At 58.6% G+C, this 26,994-nt stretch overlaps 10 protein-coding genes across 10 annotated transcripts; 4 read left to right on the forward strand and 6 right to left on the reverse strand.

Annotated features, from left to right (window-relative positions):
* Positions 1-17: 17 nt before the first annotated feature.
* Positions 18-2,879, reverse strand: PSEUBRA_005817 (Conserved oligomeric Golgi complex subunit 5; the record flags this gene model as incomplete). Its single annotated transcript, XM_016439237.2, has 1 exon — positions 18-2,879. One exon carries the CDS (start codon positions 2,877-2,879, stop codon positions 18-20), a length of 2,862 nt encoding a protein of 953 aa, XP_016290000.2.
* Positions 2,880-3,784: 905 nt separating this feature from the next.
* On the forward strand, positions 3,785-7,816 carry PSEUBRA_005818 (Glycosyl transferase, family 20; the record flags this gene model as incomplete). Its single annotated transcript, XM_059465621.1, has 1 exon — positions 3,785-7,816. One exon carries the CDS (start codon positions 3,785-3,787, stop codon positions 7,814-7,816), a length of 4,032 nt encoding a protein of 1,343 aa, XP_059320355.1.
* Positions 7,817-7,935: 119 nt separating this feature from the next.
* PSEUBRA_005819 (Inhibitor of growth protein, N-terminal) lies at positions 7,936-10,059 on the reverse strand (the record flags this gene model as incomplete). The annotated part of the gene is made up of 1 exon (XM_016439243.2): positions 7,936-10,059. One exon carries the CDS (start codon positions 10,057-10,059, stop codon positions 7,936-7,938), a length of 2,124 nt encoding a protein of 707 aa, XP_016290002.2.
* Positions 10,060-10,832: 773 nt separating this feature from the next.
* On the forward strand, positions 10,833-14,558 carry PSEUBRA_005820 (RecF/RecN/SMC, N-terminal; the record flags this gene model as incomplete). Its single annotated transcript, XM_016439216.1, has 1 exon — positions 10,833-14,558. One exon carries the CDS (start codon positions 10,833-10,835, stop codon positions 14,556-14,558), a length of 3,726 nt encoding a protein of 1,241 aa, XP_016290003.1.
* A 98-nt stretch (positions 14,559-14,656) lies between these two features.
* PSEUBRA_005821 (uncharacterized protein) lies at positions 14,657-15,661 on the reverse strand (the record flags this gene model as incomplete). The annotated part of the gene is made up of 1 exon (XM_016439236.1): positions 14,657-15,661. The coding sequence occupies one exon, from the start codon at positions 15,659-15,661 to the stop codon at positions 14,657-14,659; it is 1,005 nt and encodes a 334-aa protein (XP_016290004.1).
* A 305-nt stretch (positions 15,662-15,966) lies between these two features.
* PSEUBRA_005822 (K Homology domain, type 1) lies at positions 15,967-17,031 on the forward strand (the record flags this gene model as incomplete). Its single annotated transcript, XM_016439217.1, has 1 exon — positions 15,967-17,031. One exon carries the CDS (start codon positions 15,967-15,969, stop codon positions 17,029-17,031), a length of 1,065 nt encoding a protein of 354 aa, XP_016290005.1.
* Positions 17,032-17,137: 106 nt separating this feature from the next.
* Positions 17,138-18,643, reverse strand: PSEUBRA_005823 (GRIP-related Arf-binding domain protein; the record flags this gene model as incomplete). The annotated part of the gene is made up of 1 exon (XM_016439231.1): positions 17,138-18,643. The coding sequence occupies one exon, from the start codon at positions 18,641-18,643 to the stop codon at positions 17,138-17,140; it is 1,506 nt and encodes a 501-aa protein (XP_016290006.1).
* Positions 18,644-19,198: 555 nt separating this feature from the next.
* On the reverse strand, positions 19,199-21,400 carry PSEUBRA_005824 (Thiamine pyrophosphate enzyme, C-terminal TPP-binding; the record flags this gene model as incomplete). Its single annotated transcript, XM_016439230.1, has 1 exon — positions 19,199-21,400. One exon carries the CDS (start codon positions 21,398-21,400, stop codon positions 19,199-19,201), a length of 2,202 nt encoding a protein of 733 aa, XP_016290007.1.
* Positions 21,401-22,625: 1,225 nt separating this feature from the next.
* Positions 22,626-26,201, forward strand: PSEUBRA_005825 (Conserved oligomeric Golgi complex subunit 8; the record flags this gene model as incomplete). Its single annotated transcript, XM_016439220.1, has 1 exon — positions 22,626-26,201. The coding sequence occupies one exon, from the start codon at positions 22,626-22,628 to the stop codon at positions 26,199-26,201; it is 3,576 nt and encodes a 1,191-aa protein (XP_016290008.1).
* A 324-nt stretch (positions 26,202-26,525) lies between these two features.
* PSEUBRA_005826 (Ribosomal protein S10 domain protein) lies at positions 26,526-26,894 on the reverse strand (the record flags this gene model as incomplete). Its single annotated transcript, XM_016439238.1, has 1 exon — positions 26,526-26,894. One exon carries the CDS (start codon positions 26,892-26,894, stop codon positions 26,526-26,528), a length of 369 nt encoding a protein of 122 aa, XP_016290009.1.
* Between the last annotated feature and the right edge of the window lie 100 nt (positions 26,895-26,994).

Consider the following 26,994-nt stretch of genomic DNA (forward strand, 5'->3'; position numbering starts at 1 on the left):
GACAAGGTGAAATGCGATCAAGACTGAGCTAAGAGCGAGCGGACGATTCGATCTGTTGTTTCGTCCAATCCTGCGTCGTCCGGCAACGCCTCCGTGATCGTCCCCGACACCTCTGATTGCGACGTCGATCGAACCCAGCCCACAAAGTCAGACCTGACATTCTGAGCCTTGCCCTTCTTCCCAACAACTGCGATGGCCAGCGTTTCCCGCAGCACACCATCCAGCACCTCCGACTGCCGCGAGAAGAGATGCAGAACCACAAGCAAGCTCGGCAGCCCCAATGCTTGCCCTTTTGTTTCCTGCTCCACTTCGTCTAACGACAGGAACAGCAGCCGACGGAACGCCTTGGTCGTCCTCATCCAGTCTCCCTGTCCCACAAGTCCCTTTTCCTCCACAATCCACGCCGACGCCGACACCGACGTTCGAGCCACGAAATGGTCACCCACCAACTGCGTCAGCGCAAATTCGAACTCGGTCATATCCGTCGCCAGGCGCAGCTTCACCCTTTCCCCTCCCTCGGCCAACGGCAACGCAACCACCGACGCATGCAGGCAGAATAGCTCCACGACCCACCGCGCGATTCTCCCTGCAATCGCAGAACGCAGCGCCGACAGGTAGAGCGGCAGCAATTCATCGCGCAGGTAGGAGAGCGTTTCACAGATCGACGTGGCGTACCCCGAAGCTCCGGTGGTCGAGTCGATCGACACGCCGCGTTTCTTCTCGGCAGAAGCGTTGGCGGATGCGAGCTGGACGTGCATCTTGGCCATCGTCGAGCTGAGAGAGGTGTTGATGTGCGACAACAAAGGGTCGAGCAGCGTTGTGCGAGTCGCGTTCTGGATGGAGGATGCAGAGGTTGCGAGTCGCGTTGAGGCAAACGACGGTGCGTTTGCTGCGGAGCCGTCTTGATCCGCCGCCAGGCTGAGCAGACCTTGCGACAAAGTGTAGGCGAATTGAACCAGGCTGGCGTTCCACATCTGTGCCTGGGTCGGACTGCCTGCGTCGCCGGTGAGTGTCCATGCCGAGTCGTCTTTTGCTGTCAGCGAGTCCAGCCGTGATACGAAGTGGTCGATCAACGCTGAACACCGCGCGACGACAGCTCGCTCGAGCAGCGGATCGAACCGTGTCGTGTCCAAGACGTTGGTGATGGATCGAACTACTGTCCCGGCCTCCTCTTCGCCGACGGACGGCCTTCTCCCGCCCGACGGCGACGCGACTTGCGACAAGATCTCGGCAATGCGCCCTGTGCTCTTTTCCACATAGGCCGTTTCGAGCCCACCCAAGCTCTTGAGCAAGATCACCGTCTCGGCGCTCTGATGCGTCGTCGTATACTGTACATCCGTGTACAGCGAGATCTTGGCGAAGAACTCCTGAAAGAGCCGTATGAACTTTGGATACCCTTCGCCCGCCCTGACGCCGCCACTCAACAGCTGCGCCAACCAGGCCGACTTGCCCGTCGCCAGCGTCACCTGCTCCCTCAGACTCTGCGCGAACGTCATCCAGAACGTATGACTCGGCTTGTCCCCCAACACCTCCAGCGCTGCACCCAGAAAGTTGACGCCCGTCTCACCATCGCTTTTGAGCTTCAACACCTTTTCCAGCAGATAGACCTTACTGCACACCGCGCCCATCTCGGTGACGATCAGCGACTCGAGCTTCTTCCACACCGCCTCGGACCACACCTGCTGCTGGTGGTGATGCTGCTGCTTGAGCTCGTCTTCGGTGTTGCCGATGCTGCGACGGCCGCTGCGGTAGGTCGAGTAGGTGGGTGCCGGAGCATCGAGTGTGGGTAGCGGAAGTTGCAGTTGACGCGAGAGGATGTCGAGGTCGAACGCTGCGGCGGTGCGTTCGCGGACCACTTGGGTGAGGTCGTTGAGCAGGTCCTGGACGAGTGTGGGTAGGATGCGAAGGTTGAAGGCCGTCTGGAGGGAAGAGCCGAGCATGAGCGGCGAGAGGTCGCGAAGGCCACGGACGATCATGTCCTCCATGTAGTCGACGATTGTTTTGCGCGCGGTGGTGATGGTGGGGAGGAGGTCTTGGATGAGTTTGAGGTCGTGCAGTGAGGCACTCCCGGCGTCCTCTGGTTGTGATGTTGAAGGCTTCGGCTCTGCGTCAAGGAGAGAGGTGATCTCTGCGACAAGCGATGCAGCCCGCGCCAGATCCCGCCCATGCACCTGTCCCACCGCCGCGTCCTCCCCCTCTCCATCCCTCTTCTCACCTTTGCCGAACACCACCTCCATCTGCACCTCCAACCGCCTCGCCAGCCCCACGACCCCCCTCGCCCGCCTCACCAACCCACTCGCCCCATCGACCACCCTCAGTTCCCTCTGCAGCCCCACCAGCCTCTGAAATGGCTCATGCACCCGCCCTCTCAGCCCCACCAGCTGCTCATCCAAACTGCTCACACCCTGACTCGTCTCCGCGACGCCCGCCTGCATGCTCGCCAGCCCCGCCGTGCGCCGCAGCAGCGCCGGCGCATGCGCGTCCACTTGGAGCGAGATGCTCCGATCCAGCTCTTCGATCGCCAGATTGAGCCGGGAGATGGTGAGGGAGAGGTCGACTTCCTCTTGCGCCTGGCTCTTCGGTTTCTGAGAAGAGGCGACGGTGGGGTTAGTGGGCGACAGGGATGCTTTACGCGCTGTTGGTGAACTTAATGTCGGATGTGCTGTTGTCGCAGGTGCGGAAGCGGTAGTGTGCAGAAGAGAGGCGACGTAGGCGGTGGCGTCGAAGGATGGTTCGAGAAAGTGCGCGAGGTTTGCGGTAGAGGAAGGCAGGGGTGAAGATGAGGCCGGTGCTTCCTGCGGTGCCCTGCGTGTGGTGGGCGACGAAGCATCTTGGGCTGCCGCGACGATGGCCGTCGCTGTCGATGTCGACGCTTGCATCCCTGCTGCCTCGGCTCCTACTTCAGAAGCGATGTGGTAACGAAGAATTGCTATGGGACAGAACGGTATAGTGAAGGGAGAGGGGAGAACAACACCACGCTCAGACCAACAGCGCGAAGAAGCGAATGTCAAGCTCCGCAATGTCAAACCTCTCGCTGCCGGTTTTTCGGTGATTCCACATGTCAGGCCGGTACGAGATGACAGCCGGTGTGTTTTCTTGGCGTCCGAATCTCCACCCGCGCTCGGCCCTTCTTCTTGTGTGGCTTATTTTCGAATCCGGATCGACCCAAGCGGTGTGACGCTGCTGACTCTTCTCGCTGCACAGACACACGCACACGCGAAATTTCGAGCAAGCTCTTTCGGCAGTCAAGATTGCGATTGCGACCCCAACCCCGGGCAGCTTTATCTGGGATCCGAGGTGGTTGTGCCTTACGATCACCGGCTTCAGCATCAACCTTTCGCGCAGAGCCACTCCCAGTGCAAAGCTCGACACCATCTCATCCAACGACCAGGTCTCGCATCGAGTCTGACGTGACTGCAATCAGCTCTACGCTTTCATCTGCACATCAATCACACGCTGACTGATTGGGCGGCAAAATCGACGCAAGGTGGCTGGCTGGCGGCTGCAAATCACTCGACCTCGCTGCAAAGCTTTGTGATCAACACCTTTCCTGCGCCACAAACGACCTTTCACGCTTTCAGCATTCCCACACTCCACTCGCGAGCCTGCGCAAAGCTTTCGCATCTTGCGCCGTCGAATCGATCAGCGACAGATCGGCTCAGTCTGCGCTGCTCTGCAGTCTGAATCGTTCCAGCACTTTCTCGGTCAGACTGATAGACTTGGTTTCGCACAATCTCTGCGCAGTGAAACACTCAAGCTTGAAACCTTCCCGCTAAGCTTAATCATGACGGCCGATTCGAGCGCAAGTGCAGGCGCTGCGCGCAACAACAGCGTTCCCGCCAAGCGCGCCAGCCCTCAATCTTCCCTCTCTGTCCCTCCACCACCATCATCTCTCGAACGTCGTGGCTCTCTCACTCCTGGCGTCTTTGCCGAAGAGCCGCCCACCTTCGAGCCCACCAATCCCAACACGTCTACTGGGTCGGCATCTCTGGATCAGACTGCGGCTCACTCTTCCTCCGACATCACGAGCAATACCCTCGCAGGCGCATCGTCCTCTCTCTCCTCATCCTCACCCGCTGATCCTTCGTCGCAGCCACCAAGTGTTGACTACTTCAAGAGCGCCGCGCCAGCGAAGACGACTCTCAACGGTGAAGCTGACTCGCCTCGTGCTCAGCCTTCAGACCAAGCTTCAAGCAGCCAACTTCAACGCGAAAGCGAAAAGGCCGAAAAGGGCATCATCTCGGCATCTCTTTCCATCTCTAAGTCCACCTCGGACCAGACTGCCAGCAACAGTGCAGCCCAGCAATCGTTCCTTGGTAACGGCGAGAAGGTGGTCGCATCGCCTGCTCCATTTGCTCCTCAGAACCTCATCTCGATGCGTCCCGATGGCATCGGCGGCATGGGCCTCGGCACCGCTGCTACCGGTGACCTGGGGGCGCAAGCCGAATTCGAGACACTCGACGATATGCGCAAAGTCGTCAAGGATCTCGAAGACGACTTCAACGCAAAGCACCCCGAGATGCCCCTCAGCGGTCGCATCATCCATGTTAGCCACTACATTCCCTTCGAGATTCGTCCGCTGGCAGAGGTCGAGTTCGAGCGACAACGTGAAGAAAGGATAGCTGCTACCGCCAGCGTTGCTGCCATGGCGGCCGCCGCTCGAGCACGAAAGGCGGCCAAACTAGCAGCACAGGCTGAAAAGCGCGAGATGGAGGCTCAACGTGAGCTCCAACGTCAAGCTGGTTTGCAGGAGATCGTTTCGCGCAAGAACAGCTTCCGCGCTAGCTCACGCCGATCTTCGTTCGCAACCGGGTTCGGCATGACTGGTCTCGAAGGTCAGGACTTCGAAGCACGACTCCGAGAGAACCAAGAACGCTCCCGACGCCGCGCTGGACGAAGGGCATGGATGATGACAGAGGTCGTCGACGACACCAGCGAGTGTTCCGAGGATGACCGTTTCACACCTGTCGGATCGCGCAGAGGCTCCATGTGGGCGCCCAGCAGTCGTGGAAGCTTCAGCAGCGTCGTTCAGGAGCCGTGGAAGCAGTGGGGCAGCGTCAGCGACACCAACAGCCCCTTTGTCGACTCGCCTCCTACCGCGCCGCCGCCTCCTCAGTGGGTGCTCACCGCACGACGCGGACATACTGCTCTCAACAGCGGTATTCGCAGCCTGTGCACCAGTCACCGTCAGACCTTCATCGGATGGCCCGGCGACGTTCGCTTTGCCGCTCAGGCGCGCGACGACCAGCGCAACGACCCTTCCGAGACCACCAACAACGAGAAGCGCGAGATCGAAGAGGTGCTTGCTTCGCTCGACCAAGCCAGTGCATGGGTCACGCAGCAGGGTCCGGTCGCAGGTGCTCCCATCGATCCAGCTTCCAACCAGCCACCCGTGGGCAAGGTGCCAATTCCCGTCATGAACGGTGCCGAGCCTGTTGGTTCTGGCGATCCTACTACGCGCCTCAATGGCATCTCTGGCGATGACAAGGCTGCAACCGCCGCCGCCACTTCTGCACACAACAATCGTTCTGCTGCCGCGATGAACTCGGTCGACGAAGAACACGGCATCAAGTATGTGCCCGTCTGGCTCGACTACAACATCGCACACGGCCACTACGAGGGCTACTGCAAAGCCACGCTCTGGCCGCTCTTCCACTACCTTCTCTGGCAGGATGTCAACTCGGAACGTCGAGCCTGGGAAGAGTACAGCTGGGACGCGTACTACGCCGCCAACGAGGCCTTTGCCAAGCGCATCGCCGAAGAATACAAGCCCGGTGACCTCGTTTGGATCCACGACTACCATCTCTTGCTCGTGCCGCTCATGCTGCGCAAGCTCGTGCCCGATGCTACGATCGGCCTCTTTGTTCACGCCCCCTTCCCCAGTAGCGAGGTGTTCCGCTGCCTGCCCAAACGTAAGGAGATCCTTGAAGGCATGCTCGGCGCCGACTTGGCGTGCTTTCAGGCGTTCAGCTACTCGCGCCACTTCCTGTCGTCGTGCATCCGCGTCTGCGGCTACGAGGCGTCTTCCAATGCCGTCGAGTCCTCCAACGGCCACGTCACTAACATCACCTACAACCCGATCGGCATCGACTCGGTCAAGATCGCCAAGGACAGCTCGTCCGAAGGCGTCCTTCCCAAGATCGAGGCGATTCGCGAGATGTACAAGGGCAAGAAGATCCTCGTCGGACGGGACAAGCTCGACGTGGTCCGCGGCGTGGTCCAGAAGCTGCAGGCGTTCCACAAGTTCCTCGCTGAGTATCCGGAGTGGCGCAACAAGGTGGTGCTCATCCAGGTGACGGCGCCTGCGCTGAACGACTCGCCCAAGCTCGAGCGCCAGGTGTCCGAGCTGGTCTCGCACATCAATGGCGAGTTTGGCTCGCTCAGTTTCACGCCCGTGCACCACTACCACCAGATCATCGACCGGGATGAGTACTTTGCGCTCCTCAGCGTGGCCGACCTGGCGCTCATCACCTCGGTCCGCGATGGCATGAACACCACGTCGATGGAATACATCATCTGCCAGAACCGGTTCAACAAGAGTCCGCTCATTCTCTCCGAGTTCACGGGAACGGCGGGTCGAATGCGATCCGCCATCCAGGTCAACCCGTGGAACATCTTTGGTGTGGCCAAAGCCATCGACTATGCGCTGCGCCTCACAGACGAGGAGAAGCGAGCGCGACACGATCAGCTGTACCACCAAGTGGTGATGCATACCTCCCACACCTGGGCCGCTGGACTCGTCAAACAGCTTCTCACCCGCCTTCACAACGAGCATTCCGCGCACCTAACCCCACCCTTGGACCGCAAAGAGATGGTGGCCAAGCACGCCGCCGCCGGCAAACGCCTTCTCCTCCTCGACTACGATGGCACGCTGACCCCCATTGTCAAAGTACCCGAGATGGCCCTACCTTCCGACCGACTGCTCAAAGCGCTCGAGGTGCTCTCCGCCGATCCGCGCAACGTGATCTACATCATCTCGGGTCGAGACGGCGGCTTCCTCAGCAAGCATCTCGGCCAATTCCGTCAAATCGGCTTTTCCGCAGAACACGGCGGATTCGTCAAAGAACCCGGTCAGGACGAGTACCGCAATTTGACAGAAGCGCTCGATATGACGTGGATGAAGGACATCCGCTCCGTCTTCGAGTACTACACCGAGCGTACGGCGGGTAGCTTTATCGAGATGAAGAAGTCCGCCATCACATGGCATTATCGAGCTGCCGATCCGGATTTCGGCTCTTTCCAGGCAAAAGAGTGTCAGGCGCACCTGGAGAATTTGACGAGCCAGAACAAGTTGGCCATCGAAGTGTTGGTGGGGAAGAAGAATCTGGAGGTTCGACCCCTGGCGATTAACAAGGGGGAGATCGTTAAGCGGATTCTGTACGATCATCCGGATGCCGAATTCGTTTTTTGCGCAGGAGACGACAAGACGGACGAAGACATGTTCCGGACGCTGTTCAACCTCGCCCCCTCCTCCCCAGAGCAGGAGGCGCACGTGGAGAACCCGAGTAAGAGTCTCGCTCCGCCCAGGGAGACACCCAAGGATCAGAGTCTGATTATCAGCCCCCCGACGCCGCTCAAGAGCAACTCGCCCGTGGGCAGTCCGAAGAAGTTGAAGCTGACCCGGAGTGGGATCTATACGACCATGATCGGGCCGAACAACCGCAAGACGCTGGCCGAGTGGCATGTGGATAGCTGCGAGCGGATCATCGATGGGTTGGCCGAGATGGCGGGCATTGCCAGTGTCGAGGAGGATGCGCCGAGTGTTCGGGCGAAGGAAGGGGTGGAGGGTGGTGCGGAGGAGACGATGGACGAGTAGGTTTGCTGCTCAAGACAATGCATTGCAGTTTTTTCACAGACATGAGACGGAGCAGTTTGCTCGAGCGTGATGAGATTGAGCTCTGCAAAAAGAAGTGAACTGAGGATTTGTGAAGGTGATCACTTGGTCGCGGTGGCCTTCTTCCATCCAGGCGGCTTATGTATCGCATTGGATGGCACCTCCATACCCTCCCCCTTCCACCCTTTGGGCGCGCAAAAACGACAGAACCACTCCTTCTTGGGCTGCCTGGTCAACCCGACACACGCGTAGTGGAACCACTCGATGGTGCAATCGTCGTTGTCGCACGCCACCATCTCGTCGTACGACACCTGGCCGCAGTAGCAGTAGGTGGGTTCGGTCGGGTCGATGGGCATGTCGGACACGTCCGGGCCCATGAGCGTGGCCAGGTCGCGCGGAAGTTGGGTGGTGGGCGAGATGACGGTGGGTGTGGTGGTGACGACGGATCGCCGACCGCCTTTTTGGGGGGAGAGCGGTTGTGGTTTGCGTTTGCGACTGGATCGTGCTGGGGCTGGTGAGGAGGTCTTTTGACGTGTTGCGCGCGCGGCTGTTGGAGATGCTCGTTCGGCAGCTGTGGCAGAAGCAGAGGCGGAACGAGAGCGAGATCGTGTTGCTCGTTGTTCGGTAGCTGTGGGCGATGTGGCGGGCTTGGCCGCTGTCCGCGTGATCCTCTTCTCACTCGCCGATCCTCTGCGGTTGGCAGCGCCAGCCGCTTTGGTCAGCGCTGCAGTTTCGGCCTCTGTCCTGACCTCCGTGCCTGCTGTCTCGCCGCCTTCCGCTGCTTCAGCCATCGCATCATCGTCGACAGGCAAGCCGAGCGCTTCTCTCGCGCCTCTGGACTCCTCCGTGCCGGTCCGCAGGCCGAGCAGGATGCTGCTTTCGAGTTTCGAAATGTCTGCATCGAGGCGACGAATGTGCCGATCGATACCGTTGTAGGCCGTTGCTGCCAAGCCCATCTTTTCTTCGGCCGCTTTGACAGACTCGTTGGCTGCCAGCGAGATAGAGCGCAGCAGTTCGCGTCGAGCGTCCTTGTCAAGAAGCGTCGCCGCGTCCAAATCGTCGTCGGCTTCCGGGTCCGTGTCTTCTTCGATTACCGCTCGCTCTCCATCGACTGGCTCGCCCTGCGACCCGCCAAGCAGGTTCTCGGCCTCATCCTCGCTGCTTCCCCTCACACTTTTGCGCCCCTCTTGACCGTCCTGCGAGATGATGCGTTTGTGAGGATTGTCGATGAGCTTCTGCATCTCCGTTCTTGCGTCGCGATAGGCGGTCATGTTGGCGACCATTGTACCTGTGCGTGCCTGCATCTGACCCTCGAGCTCTCGCATCAACGCGAAGGTGCGATGTAGTTCCAATGGTAGCTGCTCCACGATCTCAAAGTACTCTTCGGTCCACCGAGTCTGCAGATCATGTGCCTCTTTCTCGGCTTTGGCCTGCTGTTTGGCCTCCTCTGACAGTTCCGGCTCTTCAGACCTGGCAACGCTGCGCTTCTTTGCCTCGATCGACTCGGTCTGTGTGGGTTGCCGCGGAGCCTTTGCCGAAGGTCTGGAAGCAGATGGTGTGTTGATGTCCTTAGTGCTGGATCTCGCCGTGGCAGCTGCGGGCTCTTCGACAACATCAGCCAGTTCAGCTTCAACGTCTGACGTAGGTGGTAGCTTGTTAGCCTTATTTCGTCGCCTCATGGACGGTGTGACGACCTCTTCTTGCTCCTCGTCCGAAGCGCCTGGTAACGGCTGTAAGTCGTAGTAGGAGACATTTGGTGCATTGCTTCGTTTTGGCCGCGCCGACTGCCTCGCCGGTGTCGCTGTCGCGGTGGATGCTTGAGGCGTATCGTTCGCTGAACCCTGGTCGCGAGGCCCCAGATCACCGCTGCCGCTCGGCCCTGCGGCGTCTTCTTCGACGAATTCTTCGTCGAACTCGCCATCGGCGTCGAGATCTTCGTCATATGGAGCGTCTTGATCTGGGTCGTACTCTTCTGCTATCTGGAACGTGCGCGTCTGGCGACTGTTGCGACGTGATGGCGAGGCTATAGACTGACGTTTGATCGGAGAGGACGTGGCACTGGATGGGGCGTAATCGGACTGGAAAGGGCTCCCGGATGTGGTTCTGCTGCGTCCTACGGCCGAAGACGGACCAGCAGCATCACCGAGCTCGGAAACTTTGCGCTTATGCCGCCTTGATGGAGAAGCCGGCGATGACCTGCGCATTGCGGCCGCCGACGTCGGCATGACAGTTGCCGGATCAGCTGAAAGCGCCGATGCTCCTGCCAAGAGGTTGCTTTGGGTATATGACGAGACAATCACGCCTGCATGGTGGTCGGAAGTTGAGGAAAACGCTGGCGATCGGGATATGGTCCCAGCCAGCACCTTAGGGGAGTGACGTAGCAATGGCAAGGATGTGTTCGCGGAAGGGAGGTTCGACTGCTAAGAGGCTGCAGTGTGTCTCGGCGTTGGCCAATGCGAAATGGTGCTGGAAGAACGCAACTTTTTTGGCTCAGTCGACGAGCTCACCTGGCGTAGCGAGCAGGCTCAGGGTTCAGCGCTTGAGACGCTGCGCTGAGTTGTGGAGGCTTTTGGCCCAATTTTTTGAGCACGCGTGTCAGTCAGGCTGTCTCTCTGCGAGCGACCCTGCGCAGCAAAGAGAGGCGCGCGTCCCAGACGGACGCGTTGATTAGGGCTCAGGTGCGTGCTGCTGAGTTGGGTTGAGGCTTGGAAAGAGCGCAGTCGCGTCTTGGCTCTGGAAATTTGATGTTGGACTCTTCTGCTCGCTCTCGCCTCTCGCGCTCGGTGCGGAGAAGAACAGCAACGCACATGTCTCGAGCTCATCCTTCTTTGCCCCCTTTGATGCTACCTTGCCCAGCCACCTTTCCAGCTCGCCATCCACTCCTATCACGGCTTCAAGACAACATTCCTTTCTCACTTCGCAACTCCCGACTTAGGACTCATACCGAACTTCACCTTCCTTAGAGGGCCTTGGCCCTTCTTCTAGACTCGCCTTCAAAATGCCTCTCCATCACCTCGAAATCGACAACTTCAAGTCATACCGCGGCCACCAGGTCGTCGGTCCCTTCCATGCCTTCACCGCAGTCATCGGTCCCAATGGTAGCGGCAAGTCCAATCTCATGGACGCCATCTCTTTCGTGCTTGGCGTCCGCTCCGCACAGCTTCGATCGAGCCAGCTCAAAGATCTCATCTTTCGAGGTCGCAAGATGGGCAGAGCCAGCGACAGTCCAGCAGATGACGACGACGCTTCAGAGTCCGATGAAGACGACCAGGGCGAGGGCACAGCAACCAAGGCCAGCGTCACCGCCGTCTACATCGACGCAAAAGGCTACGAACACCGCTTCCAGCGTTCCATCACCATCTCGGGTTCCAGCGAATACAGATACAATGGTCGAGCCATCCAATACGCACAGTACAACGCAAAGCTCGAGCAGTTCAATATCCTCGTAAAGGCAAAGAACTTCCTCGTCTTCCAGGGCGACGTCGAGGCCGTCGCTTCTCAGGGAGCCAAGGAGCTGAGCCGACTCATTGACCAGATCAGCGGCTCGCTCGAGCTCAAAGACGAATACGAGCGAGCAAAGGAGGCTCAGGAACGCGCCACTGACAACTCGACCTTCAACTTCAACAAGCGCAGAGGCATCAACTCGGAGCTCAAGCAGTTCCGTGAACAGAAGAGCGAAGCCGAAAAGTTCGAGCGTCTCCAGCAGGACCGCGTCCAGCACATTCTCAACCACGTCCTCTGGCGTCTCTTCCACATCAATGACGATATCGAGCTCAGCACCGACTTTATCAAGACACAAGCAAAGAACATGCGTCCCTTGCGCACCGAACACAAGAAGGCCGAAGATGCTCTCAACCGCGCAAGGCGGGATCAGGGTCAGACACAAACCGAGATTCTCCAGGTCGAAAAGTCGATCAAGCGAAAGCATCGCGACGTCGAGGACCTGCGCCCGACGTTGGACGCCTATGAAGAGAAGATTGCCATTTCGCGCAAGAGGCTTGACAACGGTGCTCGAATGACAGAACAGGTCGAGCGCGATCTCGAGAAGCAGCAGGCAAATCTCGCCAAGCTCGAGCGTGATCGAGCGACCGTCCAGCGAGCAGCAGATCGTGCTGCCGAAGAGCAGCAGCGCGCCCTCGAGTCGGCTGGTCTCACACTCAGCGAGGCCGACTTGGGCGAGTACCACAACCTCAAGGCGCAAGCTAATCTCGAGGCGGTCGCAGAGCGTCAGGAGCTCGATGGACTCAAGCGTGAATCCAGAATCAAGACCGACGCCGTCAAGGACTTTGAAGACAAGACAGAGCAGTTCAGCAAGCAGAAAGACAAGCTGAACGACGAGGAGTCGACCCTCTCAGAACGACACTCGTCCCTCGAAGCCAAGCGCAACCAGATCGACTCCGACTTGAAAGCCGCGCGAGATGAGCTCACCGCGACACAAGCAAAGCAGACTGCCATCAATCAGCGAGAGACCAAACTCAACGATCTCCTCCAAGTGGCCTACAACAAGCTTCTGCAGGCCGGCAACGACACTAAAGAGGCGGAACGCGAAGCAGCAATGAAGGAGACCGTCGCTAAGCTTCAGCGCGTCTTTCCCGGTGTTCGCGGCCGAGTCGTGGATCTCTGCAAACCAGTGCAGCGCAAGTACGACCTCGCCATCTCGACCGTACTAGGACGCAACACCGACGCTATTGTCGTCGACCAGGAAAAGACCGCCATCGACTGCATCGAGTACCTGCGCAACACTCGGGCTGGTCAGGCCAACTTCTTGCCGCTCGACCGCATTCAGGCGAGTCCCATCAACGATCGCCTGCGAAGCATTGCTCGAGGTGCTCGTCTGGCTGTCGACGTTATCCAGTTCGACGCTTCCATCGAACGAGCCATCCACCATGCCTGCGGCAACGCGCTTGTCTGCGACACGATCGACATTGCCCGATCGGTCGTCTATGAGAAGAAGGTCGAGGCCAAAGCTGTCACCCTCGAGGGCACCGTCATCCACAAGAGCGGTCTCATGACGGGTGGTCAATCTAGCTCCACGGGAGGCAAGCGTTGGGAGGAGCGAGAAGTGCAGGGTCTCACCACCCAGCGCGACAAGTGCCTCGCCGAGCTCAAGGAGCTGCAGAAGGAGAAGCGCGCCTTTGTCAGCGATGACGAGATGATCGCCAAGATCACCCGTCTCGAGGCCGACCTCAGGTCGGCACAAGACGAGCTTGCTGCTCTGACAACACGACTCTCCGGCATCCGCGACGAGCTCAAGAATATCGACAAGCAGGTGAAAGAGATCCAGCCCAAGCTGCGCAGCGCCAAGACGGAGCTGGAGAAGCTACAGCGCAAGATGTCGGCGCTGGAAACGGTCGTCAACCGCGAAGAGGACCGCATCTTTGTCGCCTTCTGCCGTCGCATCGGTGTGGCCCACATCCGAGAGTACGAAGAGCGCCAAGTTCGCCTCATGGAGCGTCAAAGCGATGCTAAGCTGCAGTTCGAGTCGCAACTCGCCCGTCTCAACCACCAGGCGAACTTTGAGCGCCAGCAGATCGAGAACACGCAGGATCGTCTCGAGACACTTCGCAATGCAATCAAGCGCGAAGGCGAGAAGCTGCAGGCATTGCAAGCGCAGAAGAAGGGCAAGCAGGACGAGCTGGACGGCATGCTCGAGGAGATCACCGAGATGCAGTCCCAGCGATCCGAGCTTCAAACGCAGAACGAAGCCAAGAAGGCGACGCTGGAGGAAAAGCGCGCTGAACTGGCAAAGGCGACGCGCATTCTCGACCAATTGTCGAAGGAGATCGCCGGGCGCAATGACGAGATCGAGCGTCTCGGATCGGAGCGAGCGTCAATCTACCGTCGATGTCGACTCGAGGAGATCACACTGCCATTGCTCAAAGGTTCGCTTGCCAAGGTCGGCCTCGAGGAGACTATCGATGTCGAAGCTCCAATGGACGTCGACGACGACGACAACACGCAGAAGCCCCTATCCGTTCCCGACTTTGGCATCCAGGTCGACTTCAGCGGCCTCGATGACGAAGCCAAGGAGGACGGCGGCGCCTCGATGGGCAACGAGCTCCAGACCCGCATCGAGAGCATCACGGCCGAGATCGAAAAGATGTCGCCCAACATGAAGGCCGTCGAGCGTCTCGACGACACGGAAGCCAAGCTCGCTGAGACCGAGAAGGAGTTCGATCGCTCTCGTCGGCAGGCCAAGGACGCACGGGACGAGTTCAACCGCATCAAGAAACGTCGATGTGACCTGTTCAACTCGGCCTTCAACCACATTTCGAAGATGATCGACCCCACCTACAAGGATCTCTCTCGCAGCAAGGCGGCTCCCATGGGCGGCTCCGCGTATCTGTCCATCGAGAACACCGAGGAGCCCTACCTGGGCGGTATCACCTACTCGGTCGTCCCGCCCATGAAGCGCTTCCGCGACATCACCGCGCTCTCTGGCGGAGAAAAGACCATGGCAGCCCTCGCCCTGCTGTTTGCGATCCACAGCTTCCAACCAGCGCCCTTCTTCGTGCTGGACGAAGTCGACGCAGCGCTCGACTCGCAGAACGTCGCCAAGGTGAGCAACTACATCCGCGACCACGCGAGCGATCAGTTCCAGTTCATCGTCATCTCGCTCAAGGCGTCGCTGTACGAGAGGAGCCAGAGCCTCGTCGGCATCTACCGCGATCAGGACGTCAACTCGAGTAGCAGTCTCACGCTTGATCTCGAGCAGTATGCGTAGTGGGCACACTTTTGTATTTGTAGCTTCTTTTCGAATCGGGTGACCCATTGCAGGCATTTCTTCTGTGTGACGATGAATGATGGTGTGATGAGGGAGGTCTATGAGTCGAGAATGCCGCCTACCATCGACGCCGACTCCTTCAACCTCTGGCGTCGATCGAACAGCTCTCTCGCCTGTTGCTGCAAGGCCTCGATCTGCGAGGTCAGATCCGAAGCTGCATCTCCTGCACCTTGCGCCGCTGCATCTGCGGACGCTGTCGATGTTGTCGCTATCGAAGTCGGATCTGTCTGGCCCTCTTTGGTGACCGTTGTGGTCGCCGCAGTAGCCGATGCAGCGTCTGGCTGCGCTATTGACGCACCCTCTGTCGTCGCTGTCGCCTCCGTCGCACCTCCACCCTCCTCACCAGCACCGTCTGGCAATGGCAGGAGCGGCAAACTCGCCAACCCATTCTTCTCCAAAAACACCAGCACATCCTCCATCGCCCCCGTCGCCGCCTTCGCTTTCCCTGCAACGACCCTCGCATCCGCCCCTACCGCCGCCGCCGAATCCGCCGCATCGAAGAACGCCTCGGTCTCGCTCTCCAATCTCGCCAGCAGCGTCGTTTGCAGATGTTGCAGTGCCAGCCTGAGATGTTCTGGTGAGCCCTGTTGTGGGGTGGATGGTTGCTGTCTCGCTTGTCCCTGCTGTGCGAGGTTCGGTGTAAACCTGCTTCCGGGTAGCAGGGGTGTTGGTCCGCCAGCAGCATAGAAGGGTGTAGCGGGCTGGATGCTGGATAGAATGCGACTGCCGTGTGCGAGTGCAGTGCTTAGGGGTGATGCGGCGGAGCCGGCCGGTCCACCCGCAGCGTAGGCGGGCGAGGTGGTGGAGTAGGGCGTGAAGCCTGACATGCCGTATGTGTCGACAGTGCCTGGAGCGGGGGAGAAGGTGTCCGCGGGGCTCATGCCGAGGCCGACCATGGCGCCATTGGAGAGAGCGGACGCGCCAGTGGGGCCGACGGACTTGGGGCCTCGAGGAGGAACAGTGAAGGGCGAGCCGGTGGCCGAGGCTGCGGCCGATGAGGTGGGTATGCGCGGCCGTTTGGACGGCGAGGGTGTTGTCGACATGTTGAGATCGTCGTATCTGGAAACAGACTCCAGCTTGACTAGATGTATGATGTGGTGAGAGAGGTTGAGGAAGAAGTGTTGTTCTCGAGCAGAGGGTCCATGCATGGGACCGACTCCCGGCGTATCGGCCGATTCGAGCTGCGAGGTTGGTATCGGCGATGAAAATTTCGGCCAGCCTCTGAAGCTGAGCTGTTTCTAGAATTTTTCCCAGGGGCGTTGCCTGCTTTTGGACCCTAGCTTGCCTTGCTTCTCCACCATCAACTCGACCGTCATCCCATCCCCACCATCCCGCAGAGACACACATCATGGCCGACGCAACGACCTCCTCCCCGCCACCCGTCGAGGTATCCAAGAACAAAAAGCACCGCAAAGACAAGCCGTGGGACGACGAGACCATCGACCACTGGTCCGTCCCCAAATTCACCGCCGACGAGATCAAAGGTCCCTTCCTGGAAGAGTCCTCCTTCGCAACCCTCTTTCCCAAGTACCGCGAACGCTATCTCAAAGAAGTCTGGGGACATGTCACATCCGCGCTCGATAAGCACGGTATTGCGTGCACACTCGATCTCGTCGAGGGCAGTATGACGGTCAAGACGACGCGTAAGACCTACGACCCATACGTGATCCTCAAGGCGCGCGATATGATCCGTCTGCTCTCCCGCAGCGTACCATTCCCGCAAGCGGTCAAAATTTTGGAGGACGGCGTGGAGTGCGATGTGATCAAGATCGGCAACCTGTTGCGCAACAAGGAGCGATTCGTCAAGCGAAGACAACGAATCATCGGTCCCAACGGGAGCACGTTGAAAGCGATCGAGCTGTTGACGGGGTGCTATGTGCTAGTGCAAGGAAACACAGTCAGCGCAATGGGTCAGTTCAAAAATCTCAAAGAGGTGCGACGCATCGTCATCGACTGTCTCAAAAACGTACATCCGATCTACCACATCAAGGAGCTCATGATCAAGCGCGAGCTGGCCAAAGATCCCAAATTGGCCGAGGAGAATTGGGAACGCTTCCTGCCCAAATTCAGAAAGCAGAACCAGAAGAAGTCGAAACCCACCACCACAGAGGAAGGAGAGGAGAAGAAGCCCAAGCAGAAGATCAAGCCCAAGACCTACACGCCCTTCCCTCCACCCCAGCAACCCAGCAAGATCGACCTCCAGCTCGAGAGCGGAGAGTACTTCCTCAAGCCGCGACAGAAGAAGCAGGCGGAAGAGGCGAAGAAGCTGCAGAAGCAAGCGGAACATCGCGAGACGAGGGAAGCCGAGAGGCAGAAAGCTTTCATCGCGCCGGTCGAGGGCGACGCGGGCAAGAAAGAGAAGCGAAAGCGCAACGACGAGAGTGGCGAGAAGAAGAGCAAGAAGGTCAAGTAGAATCGTTTGTCGCAGGCCTTTCAATACCATACTTTGCATTCTCAGACAGCCTTCATGTGTGCGATGTTGTGACAGTGTATGATTGCGTGGTGCGAACGAGTGCAATTCACTTCTTGCTGGCTCTTGAAAGACCGAAGTAAGACCCGAACCCGCCTCCTCCGGCGGATTTGCTATTCGGTGCCTCCTCGCCATTCGTACTTGTCGCTGCTGACACCTCGCCCCTACCTCCCGCGTCACTTTTGCTCGGCGACAGAGGCTCCATTCTCTCCCCCGTGGGCGAGAACAACCTTTTGGGCAACCCTGGCGATGTCGGGCTCGTCAACGCCTCTTCACCCTCCTTCTTCCCTTCCTTCCCTCTCTCCGCCTCGCTCAGCAGAAACTCCACAAAGAGGTTGGAAAAGCTTTCGTCGCCACCTACGCCGTTCCCTGCCACTGCACCTCCACTCACTCTCCTCCCACTGGACGTCCCCCTCGCGCCCATCCCTGGCCGTTGCGTCCCCCCTCCCTTTTGCAACCCCGCAGCCTCCCTCTCCTCCGCACCCCACTCCAGCACCCCCGCAATCAAACTCAGCATCTCGTACCTCTTCCCATCGGCCCTCGGCGTGCTGATGAACTGCAACAGCAGATTGGTCACCAGTCGCTTATCCACCGAACCCTCCATCTGATGATTCCGCAGTCGACGCAGGGCTTCCGTGAGGTGCTCGTTGAGGATCACCGCTTCGTGGCGAAGTTTGCCGATGAGCAAATTCTTCTCTTTCACCGAAGCGGCGAGGGTTTCTGCTTGCGAGGTGAGGTTTGCGTTCTGGTGCAGTTGGGATTCCGCTTCTTCTGCCCTGCTTCTCCATTCTTGATTCGCGGTGGTGAGGCGATCGAGTTGGTCGCGATGATCGCCCAGGGCACGCTGCAGCTCGGACTCTTGCGAGGATTGAAACTCGCTGAGCACCGAAGAGAGGTTCGCTGCACTGGCAGACTCGCGTTCCGCCACCCCACGATAGTGCACCTCGGCCGCCTGGGCTCGCACCACTTCGTCTCGCGCCTCAGCAAGCCGCGATTCCAACTCCTCCTTGACCGCCCGTTCTTCCAAACACCTGGTCTGCCACCCGTGCGCATCCACCTTCACCCTCTCCAGTTGCTCCTGCAACTCCCGCCCTCCCCCGCTCATCTCCTCTTTCGCCACCAAACTCTTCCGCAACGCATCCACCTCGTTCGCCAGTCGATCCGTTTCACCGTGCGAAGAGACGAGTTCGGCCCGTAGCGTCGAAAGCGAAGATTCGAGGTTGGAAATGGTAGATGTGAGAGTGTCGATTTGGGTTTCGCGTCGATCGAGTTCTTCTGCGTCTTGCCGAAGGCGATCGCCGAGGGTGGCCCGCATGGTGGTGAGTTTGGACAGGAGAGAGCGGTATTGTGATTCGAATGTGTCGCGTTCCTCGCGGACGCGAAGCAGTTCGGTGCGGATGGCGGAGTCGGACATGGAGGAGATGGGCGCCCAGGATTCTTCAGTGCCAGATTCGAGCGTGCTGGTGGTGGTGCCATTGGTCGAGGCGGGTGCTGCCGAGGAGGCGTCCAGAGATGGACGACCTGTTGACGAGGACGATGCTTCGGGTGCCGACATCTTGCGTATGTAGCCGAGCGATGATACGATTGAGACCTGATTGGAATGCCGATCCGCTAAGAGGTACGTCTGATGGCGATGCTGATCAAGGAATGTCGGGAAAGTGTGTTGCGTGTTCTAGATCGACATCCTCGCCCTTGGAGCTCCGCTTCCACTTCTCCTTTCTGCTTGTTCGCCGGGTCAAAGGTCGCGTTGGATGAGCCCTTCAGTCTGTACCGCCCGCGCGATGAGAAGCTCAAGCACCTGTTGCGCCTGGTGTCGTGTCTGGTGGATGTGGTGTGAAAGCACGGCGGCTGTGGGGTAGGAAGACGGAATGAGTGAGAGCACGGCCCCGACCTCGCGTGTGTGTGAGTTTTGCGAAATCACCGATTCTACCTGCCACCTCACCACGATTCCCCCATTCTCGGCATCAACCTCATCCACGTCCCTTCTCACTTCCCGACACCTTCGCTGCTTATCACTCTCACCCTTCTCAAACATTCACACACAGAGGCGAAAAGAGACGGAAAGAACACAAAACATTGCAAAGGAAACCCTCGTACTAGTAACAGAAAATCACGCCTTCTTGGGGATAGGCTTGAGGCTGGGGTGCACAATCAACTCGTGCAGGCCCGCACTAGCAGGGCAGAAGGGGTAGACGTGCTCATTCTTGGTGATCCTCGCCTCGAACAGGATGGGTTTGTTGTTGTCGTACTCGATGAACTCCTTCATCTTGGCGGGGAGGTCCTTGATGTTGTCGCAGCGGATGGCCTTGACGTTCATGGACTCGGCGAGCTTGCAGAAGTCTGGGTTGTGCATCTCGGTGTGCGAGTATCGCTTCTCGTAGAAGAGGTCTTGCCATTGAACGACCATGCCCTGGAACTCGTTGTTGAGGACAAGCACTTTGACACCAATGTCGTACTGTGCGGCGGTGGCGAGCTCCATCGCGGTCATGCTGAACGAAGCATCACCGTCGATGTCAACAACGATCTTTTCGGGAGCAGCAACCTTGGCGCCAATGCACGAGGGAAGACCGAAACCCATAGTTCCGAGACCACCCGAGGAAACCCAGGTGCGAGGGTGACGCCAGCGGTAGTGCTGCGCAGCCCACATCTGATGCTGCCCCACACCGGTCGAGATGATGACATTGTCCTTCTGATCCGCCACAGCCGAGTCGAGCGCCTCGATCACCTCCTGCGGCTTCATCAGCTCGCCCTCCTTCGAAGGCTCGTATGTGAACGGGTAGGAGTCCTTCCACGACTTGATGAGCTCGTGCCACTCGCTCCTGTCCGGCCCGTTGCTCTCGAGGTAGGGCATGAGCTTGCCCAGGTTGGTCACCACATCACCCTCGATGGCGCATGTTGCCTGAACCACCTTGTTGATGTTCTTGGGCATAACCTCGAAGTGAATGATGCCACCGCGCTTCTGGAGCGCAGCAGCGCGGGCGTGCGGCGCAAACTTGTCGATGCGACCAGTGACACGGTCGTCGAACCTGGCACCGAGGGCGATGATCAGGTCGGCATCCTGCATGGCCAGGTTGGCGTAGGCGGAACCGTGCATGCCGAGCATGTGCAGACTGAGAGGGTCAAGCTCGTCGAAAGCACCGAGACCCTGGAGGGTGGTGGTGACGGGGATGTTGTGCTCCTTGGCCAGCTTGGCAAGCAGCTTGGGTCCATCGGGGGAAGAGAGGATACCCTGGCCGGCGTAGATGATGGGTCGCTTGGCGATGCCGATGAGACGAGCGGCCTCGCGCAGCTCCGAGGTGAGGATGTCCTGCTCAGAGGAGCGAAGATTGGTGCTCTGCTGGAAGGTGGCGCCACGACGGTTGCGTGCAACCTGTCGGCTGGGCAGGTTGGTGATCATGTTGGGCTGCGTCTGGCTGTAGGGGATAGCCTGACGGAGGATGCCGGCAGTGACATCCTTGGGCAGGTCGACGAGAACGGGACCGGGACGACCCGACGTGGCAATCTTGAAAGCCTCGTTGATGCGACGAGGGAGTTCGGCAATGTCCTTGACCATGACGTTCCACTTGGTGCACGATCGCGAGATGCCAACAACATCAGCCTCCTGGAAGGCATCCGAGCCGATGGCAGAGGTGGCCACCTGACCACAGAAGACCACGAGAGGCGTACCGTCGCTCATGGCATCCTGCATGGGGGTGATGACGTTGGTGGCACCAGGTCCCGAGGTGACGAGGATGACACCGGGCTTGCCAGTGACACGGGCGTAGCCCTCAGCCATGTGGCCGGCACCGTCCTCTCTTCGTGGGAGAACGAAGTCGAAGTGCTTCGAGTTGTAGATGGCGTCAAAGACGGGGAGGATAGCGCCACCAGGGTAGCCAAAGACATGCTTGACGTCGTGTCTGAGCATCATCTCGTGGAAGATGGCACCACCAGACATGCCCACAAACGACTCGTCGAGCGCATTTGCGTCATATCTGGAGGAGAGAGGAGCGATGTTCTGAGGCGACTGCTGGAAGGCAGGCGATGGTTCGGGGCGCACGCTGGTCTGAGCAGCAGCGGCAGCCTGCTCCTTGGGCTGATTTGTGGAAATGTGTCTTGTGAGGGCAAGTTGGGAGCGCTGCGACCTTGCGATCTGCGCCGAGCGAGGGAGATTGTTCCTGGCGGTGGAGAAGGCTCTCGCGGCGCTGGGAGTGGAAGCGTAGGATGTGGAAGCGGCGGCGGCGACAATGTTGGAAGTCGAGGCCGAGGAGAGTTTGGAAGCCGCCTGGAAGGCGTGCCTCTGTTGGCGTGCGAACTGCACGGCGAAGCTTGTCATGATGGAGCTAGTATGCGAAGGTGCGCGTGCTCAAAGCAACAACTTTTTTGGAGGGGGCGTGTGAGCTGTTTGTCCCTGATGCTCGGAGGTGGTGGCGAAGGAGAAGTGAATGAATCCTAGCCTTTTGAGGAGAGGTCGCGCAGTCCAATGATAAGGGATGAATGAAGATCTTGAGGAGGAGATCCAGGAAGATGCTTGTGCGATGTTGTGGAGAGAAGACAAGATAGGAGGCTGGCGGGACTGGAGATGAAGAGGCGAGAAGGTCTGAACCGGACGTGCAGGAAATGAGTTTGACAGGGTCGCAGCCAACGGTGACTCGGCCAAAAGAGCAAAAGGCTTTGAGGCGTGACAAGCCAGAGCAGAGCAGCCCGCTTATTCGCTGGTCACAAGCCGGGTGTGCCAAAAAGGCTTTGTTTCTAGACCCGCAGCGCCGTCTTTCTTCTCATTTTGCCACCTATTCTCGCCTGCCAAATTTTGTATTCGCTTCACTTTCGTGAAAGGTCGGAATTACGGTCCACATTACAAAATTGGCCTTATTCAAATGGTCCCCTTAGACTCAATGCTTTGATCCGAGAAAGCACCCTTGCAGCCGCAGACAGAGAGGCGGATGACTCGAAAGGCTCGCTGTTTGCAAGGCACAGATCCCGTGCATTTTTACCCCGCGCTTGGAAGAATCGGATGCTCAGACTCAGACTCAAGCGAGCCAGCCCTCTTGTCGCCGCCTTCAAGAGGCACTTGAGGTCACTCTTGGACAGAGCAAGGGCTCATCACTGGTACCGGTCTTTAGTACCCAATCTAAATCCCCATCCTGCTCCCCGATGAAAGAGAGAGGTAAAGGAGCCGTCGTGGGTTTGGGTGAGGTGCGATTGGTTGTTCCGTCTTGTGCGCGAGATTGCTGGCCATGCATGATAATCGTGTGCAGGCTTTGGATCCGCAGACGCTGTATCTGATTGGACGCCCTTGTGTTGTTTGCCGGCGAGCTTGACTTGTCGAAGAGAGAAACAAAGTGTCAAGGCAAAGCAGCATACCGGCCGGCTCTTAGCTTACCCGCCCTCGACAGAGCCCGTGCATTTTCGCCAGGGTCTCGACTCAAGCTCGGAACCCGGACCAACACTTTTGACAGCTGAGAGAGCTTTCGCAACCTCGCTGAACGTCACGCTTGGCCATCGCGACTGTCCTTTCGGGCCATCACACTGTCCGGAGACACCGACAGAGCATCGCAACCATGCCGACGTCGATAGCAGCACCGTCAGCTGCATCGGATGCGATGGCACACGGCTCGCTTGCCTCGCTCATCCACAATGCGGCTCAGTCGGCTGATTCACCCATTTCGGCCGATGCGCTCTCGACCAAGGAGTCGGCTTCCTACATTCGATCGCTCTCCAACTTCAGCCTTTCTGACTTACGAGCCCAGCCGCAGCAGCTCCAGTCCAAATCGGAAGCGCTTCACCAGCAACTTTCGGAGCTCTGCATCTCCCAAACCGACGCTTTCATCCATATTCAGCAAGCAGAACAAGAATTCAGCCCCTTCCTCGACTCGCTCTCCACTCATCTCGATGATCTTATCACTCAGACTTTGCCGGATCTGCAAAAGGCCGCTGACGTCTTTGAGGCTGCCAGCAAACCCGTGCTGGCCGAACGCGAACGTCTGCAAAACGTCACCGACCAATACGAGCGTGGCCATCTCTCTGACCTGCTCGAAATTCCCACGCTCATTCACACCTGCGTCAAGGCTGGTCAGCACTCCGATGCGATTCAGCTAGCAGAGCATCTCGTCGGCCTTCTCAACTCATTAGGTGACGCTCATGTCGCACACGATGACCTAGGAGCTTCCGTTCACACTTCGGGCCTCAACCATGGCCAACGCAGCACCTATTTCTCGCTTCTCATCGAAGCACTTTCGCACCTGTCGACCATGAAGAACGACCTTGTATCGAGCTTCTCCAGTCCCGGCCTCAAGCTGCCCGCAGCACGTAGATCCGTCTCTATCCTTCGCAAGCTCAACACCTTCGAGTCTCAGCTCTCCCAAATTGCAGATCGGCATGTGGTACTGGCTTCAGCTCAGTCCAATCTACTCGCAGTCTCACTTGGCATGAGCGAAAATCAGCTCTGCCTCGCGTTCCTCAAAGCAAGGATCCGATCCTTTTACTCTGCTCTCGACGCCATGGGCTCTCCCTCCTCCTTCTCTAGCGAGGCCTATCTCCGCAGGTACATCGACCTCTGGCGCGAAGAGATGGCCGACACTCTCGGTATGGCCTTCCCTCTGTTCATCGACGAGTCTTCCTCCTCTTCGCAAGCGCGGAGCAGTGATACGTCGCAGCCTGACATGGTCACTCCTGCTCATCTGCTCTCGTCGTTCGCAACATCAGGTCTCGTGCGTCTGCGCGACACTGTTTCGGTGCAGCTTCAAGTAGCCGCTCGTAAGACTGATCCGTCTTCATCTGCTTCGAGTAGCCTAGAGACGCTCGCCGAAACATTGGCCAACATCCATACCCAGCTCAGCTACGCATCGGTCTCTTTGACGCGATTCGGCTTCGACTTTGGCAAGCTCCTCTTCGCTCCCGCCCTCTCTGCTGGTGCTGAGGAGACTACGACCGCCCTCAGCTCGATAGAGGCTATCTGGCTTGATGTTCTGTCTCGTTCGCTGGATCAGACTTTCGCGAGTCTGCATGGCCAGCTCGACCAACACATGCAGTCCAACGAGACTTCGCTTCCCTCCCGGTGGTTCACCTCCTCAAAGCTTCCGCGGTCCGCGCTGGAAGACCTCTACAGCGTCTCTGCGGACAATGCGGAAATGTCAGCCTACGACGACTTCTCGCGACCCAACATCGAGCTGGTCGACTATCCGCTATTCGCCAAGTTGCTGAACCAGCTCATGGACTGGATCAACGCGCTGCAAGTCTTTGCACCTGTCTCTCTTGCCTCGATTCTTTCGCAGACATTGGATCGCCATCTGGCAAGCATCACTCAGCGCTTGCTCACGCAAACACCCAAATCCATCGCCAAGCTCGACAGGAACGTGCCTTACGCCGATCTGCTGCTGGCGGACCAAGATGCTCAGTCTCTCCTGCTGCACCTCGACGACGAACCCGTCGTGAGACAAGGGCTCCAAAAACAGCTCATCCAAGACCGAGAGAGTGCCATCCTGGGCAAAGTGCTTGGCATGTGGCATTCCTCCGTCGTCTCGTGGACCTTGCAGGTCGTCCAATCGCAGGTTTTCGATCTTTCGGACGGAACAGGCGCTCGAGAAGCCGACTCAGCCTGGAATCAGGCTCAGGAGTGGATCAGCTCGACGCGATCAAACATTCTGCAATCCAGCAAGCAGAGGCGGCTCGATGCCACCCGAAGGCAGAAAGCTCATGATGATGCAGTGGAGGCGGCACGCGTCGAGGCAGAGGAGCAGGTCCGTCGTGAAGCCGAAGAGGCGGCCAGGAAGAAGGCAGAAGAAGAAGCAAGGCAGCAGGCTGAAGCGGAATCAAAGCGCAAGGCAGAAGAGGAGGCAAAGCGCAAGGCTGAAGAAGAGGCAGAGCGCAAGAAGAAGGCCGAGGATGAAGCAAAGAAGAAGGCTGCGGACGAGGCTAAGAGGAAAGCCGAAGAACAGGCCAACAAGAAGGCCGAGCAAGAGGCCAAGAGGAAAGCGGAAGAAGAGGCGAGGAAGGAGGCCGATGCCGAGGCAAAGAGAAAGGCCGAGGAGGAGGAGGAGCAGGCAAGGCTTAAGGCCGAAGAAGAGAAGAAGAAGAAGGACGAAGCTGAAGCTGCCCGCCTCAAGGCCGAAGAAGAGGAGCGACTCAAGGCCGAAGCCGAGGCTCAGGAGGCACTTGCAAGGAAGAAAACCGAGGAGAACGCTGCCGAAGCCAAAGCCGAACAAGAAGCTCGCGAAGCTGCATCGAAGAAGAAGGCCAAGGAGGAAGCTGCAGCAGCCAAGGCTGAGGCCGAAGCTCAGCAGGCTGCTAGGAAACAAGCCGAGGAGGAAGCTGCCAGGGCCAAAGCCGAGAACGATGACCAGGAAGCAGCGTCGAAGAAGCAGGCCGAGGAGGCAGCGGCGGCCAAAGCGGCCAAAACGAAGGCAGACGAGCTCGCGCGATCCGAAGCAGCCGGGAAGCAGGCCCAGGAGGCTGCGAAAACCGTCGCAGATCAACCAGCCGCAGCCGACGCCTCCAAGCACACAGAACAAGAGCCAGGCGCCGTGCCCTCTGAAGCAGCTGCGCCTCAAGCTGTTGCCCAGACCCAAGCCGAAACTCAGGTTGCGGCCGAGCCACAAGGGGCACCCTCAATGCAGATACCAGCTAGCGCTCCTGAGCAACGCAGCTCGTCTCCAGCACCCAAGAAGTTCAGCCTCGCCGACAAGCTTCGGCAGCGCAAAGAGGAGCGAGATCGAGCTGCGGCGGCAGCAGCCAAGGCGGCCGAGCCGGAGGATACCGCAAGTGCAGCTGATCCAGCAGTCGAGCCGAAGCAAGCACAGTCTGACAGCAAGACGGGTGCTGAAGCAGAGGCATCAAAGCAGGGAGTGCAGAAGGAGGCGTCGGCTTCACTTTCTGAGGGCACAAAGGCTGAGTCGTCCAAGGAGGGGGTGGAAGAGCCTTCTGTCTCGCAACCTGACGCCGTCGAGACTGTCAAGGCGGAGGCTGTCGGGGAAGAGGCAGCCGACGAAGGCGAAGCGGACGAAGAAGACGATAAGGCAGCCGATGGGGAGGAGAGCGGAGGAAACACCCCTGCTACGCCAACAACACCGAACCCGGCAGACGGCAACGGTGGCGGCAGCAGCAAGAAGAAGAAGAAAAACAAGAAGAAGAAGAAGTAGCGGCCTGTTCAGGCTCGTTGTAGGCTGTCGATACTCGTTCAGCGCAACACTGATACGGCGTTCTCATACACAAAGCACACGCAGCTCGGACTGAGGAGATTTGAGGAAGAAAGAAAAGAGTGTCGTGGTATTGCAAAGAAGCCCCTTTTGGGAGGCAAAGATGGTGAATACGAACTTTGAACAATGACAGAGGAGCGGACGGCGCACAATGAAGACGTGCCCTTTCCTCCGTCACCTGATCGCATCCTTTTGTAGTCAACGAACGACACGAAAACCTTCCTCGGCGCGCATGTTGCAGCTGGAGGAGCGGCAAAGGATGCACGTTTAGTTGGAGGAGAGGATGGTGACCTCGACCTCCACACCGGGCTCAAGCGAGATCGAGGTGATCTGCTTGACGATCTCGGAGGGCGAGTGGAGGTCGATGAGGCGCTTGTGGATGCGCATCTCGAAGTGGTCCCAGGTCTTGGAGCCCTCACCGCAGGGGGACTTGCGGGTGGTGTGGGTGAGCACCTTGGTGGGCAGACGGACGGGGCCCTTGACACGGAGCTGCTTGTCCTTGGATCGGTTCACCAGGTCGGAGCAGACCTTCTCGAGGTTCTTGACATTGCGCGAAGTGAGGGTGATGCGGATCTTGTGGATCTTGGCAGCAGGGGCCGAAGCATCCACATCCTTGTCCTTGGCGACGTAGCTCATCTTGGAATAGTGTTGAAAGGGTTGAGAGTTGTGGGAAAAGATGATACCAGCGGTGACCAAGGTATACTAGAAAAGAGTAGTATGAGGAGAAGAAGAAAGG

The sequence above is a fragment of the Kalmanozyma brasiliensis genome, assembly GCF_000497045.1.
Source record: "Kalmanozyma brasiliensis GHG001 unplaced genomic scaffold PSEUBRA_SCAF7, whole genome shotgun sequence".
NCBI lineage: Eukaryota > Fungi > Basidiomycota > Ustilaginomycetes > Ustilaginales > Kalmanozyma > Kalmanozyma brasiliensis.